The 18,648-nt window shown below is 40.0% G+C and overlaps 1 protein-coding gene across 1 annotated transcript in view; it reads right to left on the reverse strand.

Moving 5' to 3' along the window:
- Aqr (aquarius intron-binding spliceosomal factor) overlaps nucleotides 1–17,462 on the reverse strand; it is a 70,088-nt gene extending 52,626 nt beyond the window's left edge. Inside the window, 7 exon segments of the mRNA NM_001100987.1 lie at nucleotides 919–987; nucleotides 3,140–3,280; nucleotides 6,118–6,238; nucleotides 9,770–9,805; nucleotides 12,673–12,713; nucleotides 14,854–14,910; nucleotides 17,264–17,462. Of these exon segments, the coding sequence (NP_001094457.1) occupies nucleotides 919–987; nucleotides 3,140–3,280; nucleotides 6,118–6,238; nucleotides 9,770–9,805; nucleotides 12,673–12,713; nucleotides 14,854–14,910; nucleotides 17,264–17,338 (540 nt within the window). The 5' untranslated portion in view covers nucleotides 17,339–17,462.
- Between the last annotated feature and the right edge of the window lie 1,186 nt (nucleotides 17,463–18,648).

An 18,648-nucleotide genomic window follows, 5' to 3' on the forward strand; every position in this document is an offset into this window, starting at 1 on the left:
TCTGAAAAATAAGCATAAATGCTTAAAGCATTGCTGAAATAAAAAAAAAAAAAACTCAGTCTCCAACAATAAACAATAAAACAGTTGTGAAGTTCTGGCCCTGGAGTTTAGTGATATATGCTCTGCTTAGCATGGCAAATGTCTGGGTTCACTCCCTAGGGCTGGGGTGGGGGTGGCAGGTGGGAGAGAGAAACTTCTGCCAGAAAGAAATAAGGACGAGGTGTCTGAGCAAGGTGCGTGCCCGTTTCAGTGCTGATAAAAGGAACGCAAGTTCCAGGCCAGTCTAGGCTACCCAAGATCCCATCTCATCAAACACACAAAAGAAACAAAAGGTGCTCACACCAGAACACTGCCTCCTCTCGTACCTATCACTTTTCTATTACTATTGTTTTTCATGTGTCCCACACTGCACATCTGGGCAGGGGCAGAGACAAGAGCAGGAAACAGAATGCTGTGTAAAGCATTTCATTGAAAAGCGGTCATTTTTAGTTGATACAGGAAATGTGCTCATCATTCAATAAAAAGTGAATGAAAATCAGAAGTGGTTGATATTCAGTATACTGCAGTCCTCCACAGCTGTATACACAGCCAGGAAAAGAAAACCAAGGGTTGCATTTGGCCTCATGCAAATACATACATAAGGAGAGCAATCATACTTTGCTAAGCTATCTCTTTCCTCTCCAAGTTCAATAATAGCTCATTTCACATTACGGTGTTAAAGTGGAGCAAACATTAGGATGCATACAACAATCCTTAAAACTAAAAGCTCCCTTTATAGAAGTTATTACAAAGTAAACTCCTACAGAGGAAGCAGAGTTCAGCTGACACACTTTTGTGTTCATGATAAAATCACTGGGTCTGAACCTGTCTGTATCATGTATAACAGATACAAGGAGACATTCTGAAATGGGCACTTACCGGCTGCAAGCCCATCCACATAGGAAGGGAGATAAGCTGCTGTACTTGACTCCTTATCAAGTCTACTTCCTGTCAGAGCACAAAGAAAACAAGCTTATAGTTCATATACATTTCTGTATCTTTACCTGCATTCCTATATACATAGTTTATGTCCTTTTAGAGGCCTGGGAGGAACTGGTGATACTTTTTACTACTTAGAAGTTCAACAAGGAACTAAAGATGATGGTTCAATGCTAACAATGGTTAAGAGCACTTGCTGCTTTTAGTGAGGACCAGGGTTTGGTTCCAAGAATGAACCTTGAGAGGATCACAACAGTGTGTAAGTCCAACTCCAGGTCTCTGGCCTCTGTTGGTACCCATATGCGCGCGCGCACACACACACACACACACACACACACACACACACACACACAGTGTCTTTTAAAAAATTTCACATTTAAATGGCAGTTTTCACTATTTTCAGATATATTTAAAAATTCACTTTTCACAAAATTGTATTTTTAATCTCCAAACTAATACTCCCTGCAGTAATTACAGAAAGCACAAAACATGTGAAATTTTCAGTCACGTGTCTCCCTGAGGCTAAGTTAGCTCTCTGCTGCAGATTCAGCCGCCAGCAAACATCCTTTCTGAGAAGTGCTGGTCTATGTTTATCATATTTTGTTGGTGATTTTACCCTTTTAATATGGATCCCCTGAACAAGGCTGAAGTGCTACCTGAAGTTCATGGGTATAATACATTTAATACTTGTGTCTTCTTTTAGATTTATTATTTGTATATTTTTTGTGTGAGCGTATGCATGTGCATGTGTGTGTGCATGCACATGCACCTGAGAACGCCAGAAGAGGACATAAGATCCTCTGGACCTGGAGTTACAGATAATTATAAGTTGCCCTACATGGATACTGGGAAGGGAACTTGGGTGCTGAGCTCATAGATGACTGTATATTAAGTAAGATGTCTTTAAGCAGAAACAAACACGATAAAGGTTATGAACTGAGGAAGGAGCCATAAGCCTGTACTATCCCAGCACTAATGAGGCTGAGGCAGAAACATAAGTACAAGGCTAGTATGGGCTACACTGAAGAAGATATTTTTAAAGTTATAGTGACAGTTTGACAAAAATATCATGACCAGACCTAGACATCTATCTCTGGGGTACATTATGGTCATACCCAGCATAAAAAACTAATACTAATAATACTACTAATAATAATACTACTAATAATAATACTACTACTAATAATAATAACAATAACAACTAGGGTTTTGCAGGAATGTCTTCCTTCCAGGAGACAGGGTGTACAAAGCTGTGTGGCAGAATGGTATATCCAGTTCAGAGAAAATTGGAAAAAATAAAAGATACAATATTTCAATAATAAAGTAGGTTTTAAGGTTTTTAAACAAAGCACCAAACTATTAATAATACTAAGTAAATCCTGTCATTATTCAATGTCTGATAAGGAATTACATATTCTTTCCTGTTGAGTTTTCTAACTATTAATTTATAACTATTAGTGAGATAACAGTAGTATCTACTGGGGAACATCATAGACTTTCTTACATGTCTTTATAAGACCCAAGCTATCAGGTAGTAGATAGAAACCCAGTAACCACTCATCTAACAGTATCTGGTCTTCGGGTTAAGAATGGACTCCATATTTCCCTCCATAAGTCTAAGGAAATGATTAATTCAGAAGCATCTGTCTTTAAATAAGTATGTATACACTTTCAGATATGCATAGGGAGGAAGCTGAGGTGAAATATTTGTTACTGAAAATATTTCATTTTTAACAAGATGATTTCATGAAGGATGAAAACATATCACAACAAAACAAGACACTTCAAAGACCATCCAGTCAACTTACAACACAGCTCTCCTGCTGACTAGCTGGCCTGTGTATGAGGCACCACAAAATACGACTCCATATTTTACCATGAAGACTCTGCAGACTTCACAGTTCAAAGTATTTATTAACCAGACCCATGGCTCCTCCTCACATTCATGCTCTCCCTTCACCCTCTCACTTTCATTTTCTAAGTTCAGTAGGAGACCAGTAATCAAGCCCAACCTTCTAAAGGAAACGGCTTATAAAGCTGTCAGAGATGCTGAACCGAAGTTTCCAGCATCTGCTTTACTCCCTACTACTACGCAGGAGGTGACATCCGTAAGGCGCTCATCTAAACTCACTCTGAAGACCTGAGCACAAAGCAAAATTACCAAGCTATTGAAGCAATGATCCAGGAAAAGCAGGAGCACGGTCTGCTCGTGGAGGGAGAACTCGCCATCAGTCTCAGCTAGTGCTGCTTTCAAGATGCGTTTAAAGAAGAAGGGGAAGTGGTCTGGCTTCTTCTTAAAGGTCTGCAAAGAGTAAAAATTCACTTTGAGCCAGGCGGTGGTGACATGCGCCTTTAATCCCAACACCATGGGAGGCAGAGGCAGGCAGATGTCTGAGTTTGAGGCTAGCCTGGTCTATAGCACGAGTTCTAGGACAGCCAGCGGTACATTCTGTCTTGAGAAACCATAAACAAGCAATTAAAAATTCATTTTGAGCTCTTGCTTGCATTTTTCTTTTTCTTTTTCGATTTATTTATTTTATGTATGTGAGTACACTGTCGCTGCTGTCTTCAGACACACCAGAAGAGGGCATCAGATACCCATTACAGATGGTTGTGAGCCACTATATGGTTGCTGGGAATTGAACTCAGGACCTCTGGAAGAGCAGTCAGTGTTCTTAACTGCTGAGCCATCTCTCCAGCCCCATTTTTCTTTATTAAACAAATCCTGGTGGGGGTTTTAGGAATGAATTAGCACAAACTATTACATGAACATCCGTATATGTGATTTAAGAGAAGCTGTGCAGACTTCTCATCAGTGACAGTAAGTCAATGAGTTTCTGTCAGGACTATGAGAGGCCTAAAGCTAACAGAATAAAGGCTTCAATCCTCTTACTTGTTCTTGTGTTCGGTTATACTTTATTTAGATAAAGCTTTTTTTCTTATTAAGTTTTTGGAGTATCTTAATTCCTTGATTTAAACAAAACAACTCTATCTTCAGCAAAAACTATAGTTTCCATGCTGCAATTAATCTCAGGACAGCTTCTCCTGCCCAATAGCGCTCTTGGCTCTTAAAATGCAGATATATATATATATATATATGTATGTATGTATGTATGTATGTATGTATGTATGTATATATTCAAGGTCCTGCTGCATCCTGCAGCAACAAATGAAAGAGATGTGTGGTTACTGTAGGTGCTTCTATTCATCTCTCTACATCAGCCTCTATCAACAACATCCCCATGACACTAAGCCTACAGGACCCGTCCCCTCCCATTCCTTCCTTTTTGTGCTGAGTGCTCACTGAATGACATCTAGCCCCCAGCTGCTGGCTCTCACAGTGACTTGTAGCTCAGGAGGCAGTCTGTTCTGGCTGTGCTAATGACTCTGGAGTAGCCACCTGTAATCAGGTCCTTGGCACCAGAACCTTGCTTTTGTCTGTGTTACTACTCATCACCAGGCAACTGAAACTCCAAGCCTATACAAAAGGCTTTCTGCAGCGTCCCTCCACTCCTCTCTTACCTTTGTGGTAAATGGCACCATCATTTATAGTTTTCAGTTGCCCACGTATGGTAAGTTATTGACACCACACACTTCCCTCATGCTACTGCAGTAAACCAATCCAGTCATTGTTTACTTTTAAATCTTCTATGTCCTTTGACTCTATGATAGCTGCACTTTATCCATAACTTTGCTCTCTGTAATTGCAGTTACCTACACCAACTACAATCTAAAATTATTAAAGGGAAAATTCTAGAAAGAAACAATTTTATGTGTTTTCAACTGTACAGGGTTTTGAGGAATGTAATGAAACCATGTTTGATTTGGCCTGGGATATCAATTCCACCATAGTATCCAACATATACAAGCTATTTGCCATCTAGACACTTCATCTCAGCAGGTAGACCAATTTATAATAATCACTCCATAATAAAAGAAAAGTAATCCTGACAATTTAAGTCCAGTATAGTATAATTCTATTTAATTATTAATTGCTGTTGATTTGTTATACTGCTCAATTTATATACAACTTTGTCCTAATGCTTATACATGAACAATTTATGAACATATATATTATATAATATATATGTGTGTATACATTATATATGTGTGTGTATATATTATAGAATATATATGTATATATGATATATGATATATACACACACACACACACACACACACACACACACACACACACATATATATTACGATGGAGTAACATACACACATATGGTTATCTACTGGGGTCTTGGAATGTATTCCTATACAAAATGGGGGAATTCCTGCATTGTCATTCCTGTTTTAACTCCTAATCACTAAAGTGGTCTCTAGAATATATGAATTGGTGAAATTATTACCTGCTTTAAAGTAAATCCCTCTTCCTTTCTATAATGGCTTGAAGCAACTTCCTGAGATCCAGAGGATGTCTCAGTAAGGTTTACAGCCCGTAGTTTAACCGGAGCTAAAATGTGCCCTGAGATGACAGTCACTTAACATCTGAGTGAAGTGTCATGCTTCAATCTGGACAGCTCTAAACTCTATCTTAAACACTATCACTCCACTTCATCAAGAAGATGGCAACTCCCATGCTTTTTCATTATTTAAAAAAATAGGTTTGGAAGGAAACCGTTAGTGAGCTGGGCATCTTATGGAGGGCACCACACTGTGGGTAAAGAGGTTCTCTAAAGAAACCGTCAGTTCATTAGAAATTTTCAAATAGCAAAAGCAGTTCCAAATTGAAAAGGGGAAAAAATTTGAGCAGAAAGTACAGCATGAAACGCCTGTCAACGCATATGCATCGCCTCCTATAGTTGCCAATGTACCTTGTACTTTGCCAATTGCAAATGTAAGTCATCATAATCCGCATCATTCCTTCTCTGAGTCACAACACAGAAAAACAACTCTACCTTGTTATCACCTAAGTCCTAGAAAATCAGCTGGAAGGAATACAATCAACCTTCTACACATGAATTCTTCACTAACACTGCCTTTTACACATCCATACTTTGTCTCACAGTGCTTTACCCTCGGGTTAACATTCCCACTAAGAGGACACAGGCTATCAGGAAAAGACTCTGCTACTCTTAATGCCTTAAGAGGGACCCGTGTGAAAACTATGAAGTAGTTTAGTTTTTTTACCTCCCAGGCTGGGACATTTTCTCTGAACTTCTCATTCACCATACAGCAGATGGACATTAAATAGGCTTTGCTGGAAACTTCTGGCGAATAATTCATCCAAAGATAATTTTCAAGATATTGGCTGTAAAGGGTGTTTTTAAAAAGGCACAGAATATTTCATTAGTTATCACAACACATTGTACTGCATTACTCACCTGAAACATAGAAGTATTTCTATTTTTCTAGAATCCTTATTTATTATGACTTGCACATCTTCCCCAATTTCCCTGTACTCTGCCCTGTGCCTCCACTGGATACTTAGATGTAGAAACTGTGGCTCAGAGAGTGACACGGCCACACTTCCGAGCGAGAAGATATCAAAGGAGGATTAGGGTTGGACCTTTATGGGTAATGTGAATGAATTTATTCACTCAGGGGAAATAACTCTGGGTATGTCTGTGAGACTGATAATAGATATACCTTAATGAAGGAGGAAGTTCCACCCTGAATGCAGACTTCCTAGTGTGATGAGAAAGGGAAACAGTACACTGGGAGCTGAGCACCAGCCCTCACGCTCTGTGCTTCCCAACAGTGGGGTGATGTGACCAGTCAGTCACCTAGGTTCCTACTGCCACTGCTCCAGCTGCTTTTACCTCCACAGCTCCTCTACCATGATATGGACAACTTCAACTGTGATCCCAACCAAACCCTTCTGTTCTTAAATGGCATGACAAGTACTCATGACAAGTATTCAACAAGAGAAGTCACTAATCCACTATCATACAAAGTCTCTAGCCGTGAAGTTCTCTTTCCTGAAAGTTCACAGAAGTAAAAATAAATTAATTTAACATATATTAACTTTAACCCAAAGCTTTATAATAGGTATTTTCACAAACAAATAAAACTCAGACATTTGCACTAGTTCTTATCAGAAAAAAATGACATAACAATCAAAAAAAAGGCTTTACAACTCAGGTTAAAAGGTAACTCAACATAGTTCAGTTTTTTTTCTTTTCTTTTCTTTTTTTCGGAGCTGGGGACCGAACCCAGGGCCTTGTGCTTGCTAGGCAAGCGCTCTACCACTGAGCTAAATCCCCAACCCCCATAATTCAGTTTTTATAGTAAGTGATGTTTGTCCCTCTGGATACTAAAATTCTTAATTTAGACTTAGAGAAATGTGAACAAATAAAATTTACGTGTCTCTGACCTTACAAACGTAAGTTAGTCAGTTTTTATTAAAGAAAACAGAATACAAGTTATTATATTGGGCTACCACATCCTATGAAGCATTAATGAATGAAGAAGAGCGCCACTCCTGCACATTAAATCACTACAGGGGTGACTTTCCACACACTTGTGCCCACACAGGGGGTTATACCCTTCTACTTCTGTGTTCTTCTGTACCTCAGGGGCTCACTGACCTGGTATTTACCTCATGAGCCCAGGACTAAGACTTCCTCCCTGGTGAGTCTGCAATAACATAGGAGCCCGGTGAGATTTTAAACAAATGCTGGTCAAAAAATCAAGTCAGAGACAAAGTGCTATCCAGTACAAGAGCGAGGACGTGTTTCATCCCTTACGTGAATATTCTTCTTAAATCATGTCTTAGAGTTTCTGTCAGCTATAATGTGGTGCAGATCATTCTTTAGCTGGCATTTACTTCCTGGCAATTTAGCTGGGTGTAGAATTCTAGGTTCCACTGACTTTAGTCTGGAAGATTTTAAAAACTTCATTCTATGTTAGTTCTTTGTGGTGGTGCTGTTATTTATGTGCTGTGTTTCTAGAATTTAATGAAATTGTGCACTTCTAGAAAACTCTCAAGATTCTGTTTGCTCTACTGCCCCTTTTCTATCGTCAATCGATATTCCTGAATGTCCCATAAGGCTTTGTCATTCTAGACACCATATTGCCTCTTTCTTATTGTTCATGCTTACTATTTTCTAATTAACTTCCTCAGATGAAATGTCTTCAATTCATTGTCACAATCAGGAGAGGATGATGGATGCCAGTGCCTTCTCCACATCTGGCCCTGCCCATGGGTAAGAGGGTTCTTCCCACACCAACTGATACTTGCCCAAAAGAATCCCTGGAACACATTCCCAAAGCTAATCCTAGTCAGAACAAGCCCTCGCAGGAGACCCAGTGGACTATCTCCCAGGAGTTTCTAAATCCTATCACACTGACAAGTAACACTTTCAGTAATTAAAAATGTTTCGCTATCTTTAATTCAGTCATTAAACATTTTGATTTCTTGACACTAAGAAACTAATTAACCTTAACTGCATAGCAACATCTTCTTATTTTTCATCTGTCTTTGCCATAGTAAGGCTCTTGAGGGCCACCCAGAGGATGATGTATTAAAGGGCTGATCCCTGGCTGGTTGTGCTACTGGAAGGTAAAAGAGTCGTCAGGAAATGGAGACTAATAGAAGAAGAGTCCCTAGGCATATGCACTTGAAAGGAATTCTGGGGCTCTGGCCCTTCCTTTCTTTGCTTTTGACTGCCATGAGATGAACAGTGCTCACTATGATGCACTGTGCGATCGTAGGCCAAAGCAACCAATTACCACTGACTGATCCCTCTGAAACCACTTGCCAAAAACAAAGCTTTTCTGATACTACTTCAGGTATGTTGTTATGGTAATGAAAACCTAGTGGTCTTCTTGAAAACTGGCCTGGTATGGTAGAAAATATATACTTATCCCAGGACAAGAAAGGACTCATTCCCAGATTCAGTTTTCTCCTAGATAATCCAGAAAAACCTTTCTAAGATTATTATGAGAATAAAACTGAATTCTGTTAGCGTTCTTATGATATACTAGTTAATTTACAACCATAAACTCCACAGTTTCCCTCTAAAAGAGGATCAGTTACTTAATGTCATGTTTTTAATGAAGATTGAATTAGTTTACATTGCTGTCCTATATAGTTCTCTGACAAGTTGACACAAGTGACAATCATTTTGGAGTCAGTTTCAATAGTTTCATTATTCCACATTACTTTTTCAGGGTATTATGAGTGCCATGCATACAAAACATTCAGTACTGTTTATGACATGCTCAGCCTATGCTGAACACTGAGACAAACCTGGATGAGGCATGGTCTCTTATAACTAAACGTTGTGTGTGAACAGGGCATAGTGGCACATGCCTTTCATCCCAGCACTCAGGAACAGAGGCAGGTGAATTTCTGAGTTCCCAGTCATCCTGTTCTATATAGTGAGTTTCAGGCCAGCCAAAGCATCATAGAGAAACCTTTCCTCAAACAAACAAACAAACTCAACAACAACAACAACAAAATCCAAAAATCACCACCACCAACCTAAACCCTGTTTTCAGGCTGGGAGTACAGGTGAGAAGGGTGGCACATGCCCAACATGTGACATGGCCTTGGGAAGAACCATACACTTTCTTATGTCTAAAACATTTAGGTTATAAGTAGGTTGGAACAATGATGAATTAGTAACAAAAATTTACTAAGAAGGAAGAAAACCAGTTATAGAGTATATCCTGATTTATTCCCACACTCCACTTATAAGTAGTGAGAAACAACTAAATAAATACAACCTATATCCCTAAGCTGCCCCTGAAGTCTATCAAACTATGCTCTTTATTGGAAATTAACACTTTACTCACAGTCGAGGTCATCAACCATCCATGCAATGGCTTCACTCACCTAAATTCCAGCAGCATTATTTTTCTGATGGCAAACCTAAAAACATGAATAAATAAATAAATAAGTAAATAATAAATAACTTTGAAGTAGAAAATAGAAACATTTCAGAGATCTTAATTCTCATTCATTTGGAATCTTTTATAATCAAATTAAACAGAGTGGATGTGACGGCTTGAGTGACACTCTGGGCGGCAACCTAACTAACGTGTATGTGTAACTCAGAGCGACCACTGGCCACAGTCCTCGGATTGAAGGGTTTTGGAGATATGAACAGCCACAAATAATTATCATGACTGATTAAATCCCTGAGGTAGTCTGTATGCTTTTCTAAGATACTAATATTGACTGACAACATTTATTATGCATGACGCTGTGCTCAAAACATAACATACGTTTCATTAATCCATCAAATTGTGTATAAAACCTAGGTGCACTGACTCCATCAGCACCCACATCCCCATAGCTGATAAGGAAACAGGAGGCAAATGTAAGCTGCTCTACCACCATACAACTTCCCAGGATGCAGCTAGGCGGAAACCACACTGAGAACTACATAAGGAGAAAAAGGTACCTTCAAATGCTAAAAAGGGCTGGGTCGTTATGAATACATGATATGTGTGGACACACACACACAGCATGGTGTATGTGGAGGTCAGAAGGCTGAACTCAAGCCTCCATGTCGGTGTGGCAAATGTTTTACCTGGTGAGGCACCTGGCTGGCCTGCCTGCTTATTTAAAGTCAAAAACCATGCAAGCCTATCCTCTTTACTTTTTCATCTCATCCAGTTTTCACTTATGAATGTTAGAGGAAGCAACTAACAGCGACCTCTGGGGTACGGACAAAATCCAAGGTCTCTGTTTCTAACCAGGTATAGCATGCTAATCTATAAGGGTTACTACACTCAGCGTCAAATAAACATAAACACAAAGTAATGAGACAAAGTTCTTTATAAGTCACTGTAGGATTTAGAGTAATGCCAAAGGGTTTAAGTTAGTGGGCCCTGTAAGAAAATGGAGGCTATGCCTGCTAAAAACCAAAGTGGCAGACAAGAGCCAAGGGAACAAACCAGTGCCTCAACTAGTGGGCAGTGCCTTAATCACCTTCCTAGACCATATGCAGGAAGAGTATCTCAAAGTTCTTGAGGATGGGTAAATGTACTCATGTATGTAAAATGCTTAGAGATAGCCAGTACGTGGAAAACAGATGATAACAACTCCTATTTTAAAGGAAAGCTGAATAAAATGCAGTCAAGGAAGCTTTCCAAAACTGACATTCCAAGAAATAACAAAAATGAGCCAATTGTGTAAAAGGCCTTACTACTCATTTGACGAGGCAAAACAGGCTTTTAAAAATTAATTTTGAAATCCTAGAAGAATCTATTTTTATACTATAAGTATATTAAGATCTGAATAAATGAGTACTGTGATATTAAAAGTATCTCAAGACTATAAAACAGCCTATTTTGGGAGTGTATTATAACCATTTAATAAATATTACATCAAGCCATTCCCTAGATACTGAAGATGATACATTGTTCAGCAAACTAATTTCCTCAGGCACTAGTCTAAAACACTGTTTTAAAGCTGTTAAAGTATATTGCAATTTTTGTTATAAAAATTCTTACCAGGCATATAAGTCAACCATAAAACATTCACTCCCCTATTTTGATACTGCCTCTTCCTCCTCTTCCTCTTCCTCCTCCTCCTCACCACCACCACCACCACCACCATCATCATCACCACCACCACCACCACCATCATCATCACCACTACCATCACCACCACCACCATCATCATCATCATAGCTTTTTGAGAAAGGGTTGCTCTGTATAACAGCCCTGGCTGTTCTGGAACTCACTATGTGGACCAGGCTGACTCTGAACTCACAGAGGACTGCCTGTCTCTGTCTTCTGAGTGCTGGGATTAAAGGTGTATGCAACCAACTGCCTTAGTTTTCCCTTCAAATTACTTAGTAAAATTTACTTCTTGAACACTTAACACATTAAAATACCAAACAAAGGACTCTACAAAATTTGAACTTGCATAGTGGTACACACATGTAATCCCTGTACATAAGAAGCTGAAGGCAGGAGGAATCAAAGCTAGTCTTGAGCTCTGCAAGACTTTATCTCCCCCCCCCCCCAAAAAAAAACCACCAAAAAACCATTATCTACAAGTAAATATATGAAACGATGACCAATACAAACAGTTAATTTCTTTTAAGGTATCTCATGACAGAATGAGGGGTCTAATCCCTTCCATGTGAAGGGAAGATAAAACTGCACATGCTGATGGACACCCTGGAGTCTAGCAACAGGGAAGGGAATTTTTAAAGTCACCCCTTTAGGTACATTATTAAAAATAACTAATTATGACTTAATTTTATGTAATATATAGATATAGGCATTTTATTTTACATCTTGGTTCTACAATTTCAAGAGTGTTTTTTAGAAGATTTATCAGAAATAGTAAGAAAATAATTAGTGAACATGAAATAAACATATGCTCACTCTGCTCTATCATCCATCCATCATCCATCCATCATCCATCCATCATCCATCCATCAACCATCCATCAACCATCCATCATCCATCCATCCATCCATCCATCCATCATCCATCCATCCATCACCCATCCATCCATCCATCATCCATCCATCATCCATCTATCATCCATCCATCCACCCATCCATCCATATCTTGGTTCTTCACAAACCAAATAAGGCATATGAGTTTAATTCCTCTGATCTGACTTTGAAACTAGAAGACACAAGAGAAACCATGCAATTAATCAATACCAGCACTATAACTTTGCATAGAAAATAAAAAGATCCTTTCAAGACTGGAACCAGTCATTCAGACACACACATAATCCCAAGGTACCACAATTAAACTCACTCCTACCGTGATTTGACGATCTCTTTTTCATATATTTCTTCTATCACCTATTGCCAAAAACATAAAAGTGTTTAATATGTTAATCACCTTGATTTTCAATCTAAACTGAAGGTTTCAATTACTGAGATTACATGAAATAAGATCAAATATTCAAAGAACAAGAGACTTTTTAGTAATGATATATGTCTCAAGTATAAAACAACAGAACGTAAAGTAGTAGAAGTAATAAAATCCATCCACATAAAAACTAATCAGAATTCTTTTACAATCCACAGTATTCTTTAAACAGGATGTGTTTATAACATTTCTAGACAAGCAAACCTCATAAGTCATATTTTCAAAAATTAATTTTAAATGATTTTAAATGTTATTAGGCTTTACTAATCATTCTAAAAGCCAGACAGTAAACTGAAAGTGTGAATGTGGATATTACAGAAACAAAGAATGGCTGCTGTATCCAAACGAACATGGTAACATCACACTTTCTGGAAGATTGCTTCAAACCATCTGTTCAGGCTCTGGCCCTGCTACAAGTGTCTGACCTTGCTAATGTCGGTTTCCTCACTTAAGATAAGAAATGGCCCACGAGGCCAGATGTGGCAGAGGCAGAACTCAGGCTGTGCAGCTTTAACAAAGACACCTAAAGCATCCAGCTCGGTGCACACTGCAGGGCCTAAGGTCGGAGTCTCCATCACTCGTCCAGTCCTCTGCAGTGTCAACATTCACTCTGCAGCAAGGCCTAGCGAGCACGCTAGGAGACTTCCAGGAAGAAGCTTCCGTTTAGAAAGTCCGTCACGCATTTATGTTTGACAACTGTCTTGATGAAACCCTCAGAGCACTGAACATTCCCCGCCTTTAGTCGTCTCTTCTACCCAGATCACCTACCAGCCTTTCTACTTCCTTCTCTCAGTCTAGCAGCCTAAGATCCATCGGAAACAGAAGCCTCTATTTCTAAGGAACAGCCAAGAATCTTCTGTTAAAAACTGCATATATTAATAGAAATATCTGTTGAATGCTCATCTGTAATAATAAAAATCTTTACATCATCTAAGAATCCACAGAGGGGAAATCATTGCACGCACATTTTTTTTGGAAAGGATTAAAAGAAATAAAACAAGATGAAAATGTACGTTATATCTAAGTAATGATTTCTGTTCTTATGTGTAACTTCTAAAGATTCCAAATTTTCTAACATAAGCAATTATTAGTTTGATAATGAAAAATAGTAATTTCAGTTTTTTTTTTAAAAAAAAGCTAAACAGGTAGGAAGGCCTAAGTGAGGATGCTTGAATTTCATTTAGACAGGGGAATAAAACAGTCACAGGAAGCAGATGGAGGGAGGGAGCTGGGTGGGAGAGAGGACAGGGAGGAGAATGGAGGGTTCAGGAACAGATGTGGGGAGGGACAGGAGAGATGGCCATGAGAATGAATGGAAATCTGCAACTCATCCACAAAACTTTCAACCCAAAATTTATCTTGTCTACAAGAAATGCAGGGATGGGGGATGGAGCACAGACTAAGGGAATGGCCAACCAATAGCTGGCCCAACTAGTGACCTATCCCATGGGTAAGCACCAATCTCTAATACTATTAATGATACTCTGTTATGCTTGCAGACAGGAGTCTAGCATGGCTGTAATCTGGGAGGCTCTACCCAGGAGCTGACTCAGAAGGATGCAGAGACCCACAGCCAAACAGTAGATGGAGCTTGAGGACTCTTAGGGAAGAGCTGGGGGAAGGATCGTGGGCCCTGAAGGAGATAAAAACTCCACAGGAAGACCAACAGAGTCAACTAACCTGGAATCCTGGGGCTCTCAAAATGAACCACCAACCAAAGAGCATATATGGGCTGGACTTACACCCTGCAAATATGTAGCAGATGTGCAGCTTGGTCTTCACAAGGGTCCTGAACAACTGGAGTGGAAGCTATCCCAAAAGCTGTTGCCTGTCTGTGGGATATGTTCTTCTAGCAGGGCTGCCTTGGCTGGCCTCGGTGGGAGAGGATGTGCCTGGCTCTGTAGAGACTTGATGTTCGAGGGTTGGGGGATACCCAGGGAGGAAGGGCAGTGAGCGGGATGTAAAGTGAATAAATAAAAAAATGTACTGAAAGCTTTTGTTGAGTTAATCTTTAAAACAATACCGAGAGCACAGCTGTTTGCAAGTATATCATAAAACAAAGCTACTTACTTTTATATCAAAAGGTGATTTCTTCTTGATATGAGGAGCCCAGTATTTACATGCCAGCTGCAAGAGTAAACAATATAAATGTAAGTTACAGGTTCACACCACTGTACCACTTAGACATGTGAAGCTGCTTCTTAAAGCAGACCTAGGACTGGAGAACTGGGCAACTTTAAAGGTACCATAAGACATGTGATTTAGTTACCATCCTTGGCAAGAATCCAACAAATACCAGTGATGCTTTCTATGGTAACGAGCCACCGGGATGTTCAAAACACCCAGACATCCAAGCCCCTGGCCAACAGTATGGCTTGTTTATAATCAGAGTAAACCATTTTCGGATCGGTCATAAGAAAATCCAGAGCTCAAGAGATTTAGCAAGCTTCCCAGGAGTGGTTAGTCATCAGCTGAGTAAGTATTAAAAGTCAGTTTTAAAATATTCATGAATGTTGATCTGTAAAGAAATAAGCCTTTAAATGACTACTATACCCAGACATAAGTAGACAAAAATCATTCAGAAACCGTAGTATAAAGACTGATTATAACAAAGAACATAGAAGTCGGTGATTTACATTGGAGCAGGTTAAGCTTCACTTAGAAATTTGAATACAGATATATAATCTCTCCAGAAATTGAAGTGGATTATAGAGTTGTTAAGGAACGTGGACTGGGGGTGGAGAAGTGGCTCAGCCATTATGAGCACCTGGTCTTCCAGAGACCCTGACTGCATTCCCAGTGCCACGCTGAGTGGCTTACGACTCCCTCCAAATGCAGTTCTGGGGGTCTAACAACTCTTCTGTCCTCCATAGGTAACCGCTCTTATAAGCACATACCGCCCCGCCCCAAACATAGAATCAAACATTCAAATTGAAAAACAGAATAGTTCTTACTGATCTTTAAAAAACAAAACAAAATCTCTTTAAAACAAAAACAAAAAAACACAAACTCTAGCAAGCACATTTTTTAAACAGGTAACTGCACTGTTTGGTACACTTCAATAGTGTATAGCTAGACAAACACACCACGGAAAGATGAACGGACAAATGAAGCCAAGTCGGAAGTGTTACTCTGCCATAAAGCCTTTGTGACACTACCCGACAGCTACCGCTTCTGTCTTTTCAGCTTGTAAATAACTTCGATATATTAGTATATTTCTGTATTATATTTCACTGATTATTCATCCTCACTGAGCTAAAACATAGAAGATGGTACCTGTGCTCTTTGCATTCACAGCTCAACCCTAACAGTCAACATACTTTAAGAGACCTTCTGAAATGCGAAACATTCCTGTGTACCCTATGCTGGCCTCAAAACAGACAAGGCTAGCCCTAAACTCCATTCCTCCTGTCTGCACATCCCACGTGCTGGGAATAAAAGACAGGTCTCCTCCCCCATTTTCCCTCTCAGTTCATTCCACCATTCTAGCTCTCTTTACCCTCAAACTTTAAGGTATCAGCACTTGCCTGGATTGTTTCCGTGTTCTTTCCCAAATCATCTTTTTGTCTGCATTTAGCAGAAGTAGTCAGGGAGAGCCTCTCTAATGTTGTGTAAGAGGATGACAATAAAGGAAGCCAGGTTAAAATGGATCCACTTTTTAGTTACCATGGCATATTCAAGTAACTGCAGCTAGAGTCGTGAAAGCATAAAGCTATTAGTACAAGGTGGGGGAGGGGGGAGAGACAGAGACAGAGACGGACAGAGAGAGAATGAAGGGGAATGAATGAATATGGGAGAGATATTGAGCACTTTGGGTAAAAGCATAGTCCACATCACAGCACTTTCAAAGGTTCCAGTCATTATCCCAAGGACAATCAGAACTGTTTTACGGGACATTTTAGGAAAACAGGTAATGTGAACAGTTTTGCACCCGTGAGCACTCTGGAGCAACCTGAAGAGCAGGCTGCAGGAGGACAGAAGAAATACGACAGATCAAGAAGTCTTAGCGGGGAGGGCAACGTTGGACGAGAGAGGTCCAGAAATACAGACAAACACATGTAGACATACAGGGGCTAAGCGAATGGAAATAGCTTCTAGGCCTTGACAAATCTGCTGAGATCGGAGAGAAGGGGGAGGGCTTGAATTTTCCCGCACTTATACTCTCAACAATTTCCGAAGAATTAACAAGGATGTGAAAGGCTAAAGGCCCAGAATTGTGGCTTTGCTGTGTCCAAATGAAAGTTCCATAATGACAGACAATTAACGGCCACAGAGCGATCTACTTGTAGACAGACTCTTGTCAGATTAATACAACTCAGAAGCATGTTTTGTAGTCCAACGTGGAGCGGCCTCTTTCACTGTAGCCTTTCCAATGTTTACCTAGTAACTTGCACGTACACAAGATATCAAAGACAATCCCAACGCTGGGCTTTGGGGGCTCGGCATCCCTCCCTACACAAGTGGGCAAGCCGGGGCTCACCTGGGTGACGAACTCTGCGTTGATCTGGGACACGGTGGGGGCCACGATTTTCTTGGGCTGCGCAGGAGCCGCCATCGCAGCGGTCACCTCCGAAGCAGACCAGAGGCTCGTAGCGGCGATTCTCCAAAGCTTTCAGGCAGCGGCTGCAAGCTAGCGCCAGGGTGCCACAGCGCCGGGCACAAGGGAGCCTAAGTTCTCATGGTTCCTCCCGGAACCTGAGAAGTCCCGGCGTTCCCCGGAAGAAGAACTAGTGGGCCGGGAAGTTAAGGCAAGAGCTAAGCTTGAGCTAGAGAGTCAGCAGCCTTCACCTATCTCTTTATCGCCCCCTAATGGAAGGAGGAAAAATAACATTCAGCGTGCAGGATTAGGGAGGAGGGGGCTGAAAGGTGGTTTTGAATGTGGTTACTAGGTGGGAGTTGGAAGAATAGGATGTAGGAGTTTACTTGAACATATGAACTGAGAGGGAAAATTGGGGAGGAGAGATGGTATCTGTCTCTTAGTCCCAGACTGGAGGAATGGCCTTGTCTGTTTTGAGGCCAGCATAGAGTACACGCGAACGTTTTCACATTTTAGAAGGTCTCTTAAAGTATGTTGATTGTTAGGGTTGAGCTCTGAATGCAAAGATGTAGTAAGAAACAAAACCTTACTCTTGGAATTTGAGGTACCATGTGACTTCAAAAGCTTCCTGGAAGTACTGATTGCCACACATAAACGTACACAGAGTGTAAAACTTAATACACGTTGAAATAGTTGTATGTCTATTAAAGCCTCACCAGAACCATGGCAACGAGATTACCCAAAGCCATTAGAAGTTACTATGTTTCCTTGGGCCTTCAACCTGTCATCCCTTTTTCTCACACAACCTTCACTGGTCGCTGTTAGTAGAGAATTTTATATAAACTTTATATAAATTTTTAGAGGAAAAAAATGTTTGCTCAGCGGTTAAGAGCACTGGCTGCTGTTCCAGAGAACCTGGGTTCAATTCCGAGAACCCGCCGCATGGCAGTTCACAATTGTCTGTAACTCTAGTTCCAGAGGCTCTGATGTCCTCACACAGACATACATGGAGGCAAAACACAAATGCACATGAAATAAAAATAAAATTTAAAAAGAAACTCTTTTCCATAAGATTTTAGAATATGTTCGTTTTTGCTCACTCAGAATTATTTTGAGATGCATCTGTGTTGTTGGTCCGATCAGTCACTGATTTTATTGTATTGCTAAATAATGGTCAACATTTCAGACATATTACAATCCACTGACTTAGTACTATGTTGATAGGCATTTAGAATGTTTTCAGTTGTTGACTACTAAAAGAAAGTCCTCTACAGGTGATTCTAAGTCATTTCGTAGAGATACATTTCCTCTGAAGTAACACATTCAAT

Source organism: Rattus norvegicus, chromosome 3, assembly GCF_021556685.1.
Source record: "Rattus norvegicus strain SHRSP/BbbUtx chromosome 3, alternate assembly SHRSP_T2T, whole genome shotgun sequence".
Lineage (NCBI taxonomy): Eukaryota > Metazoa > Chordata > Mammalia > Rodentia > Muridae > Rattus > Rattus norvegicus.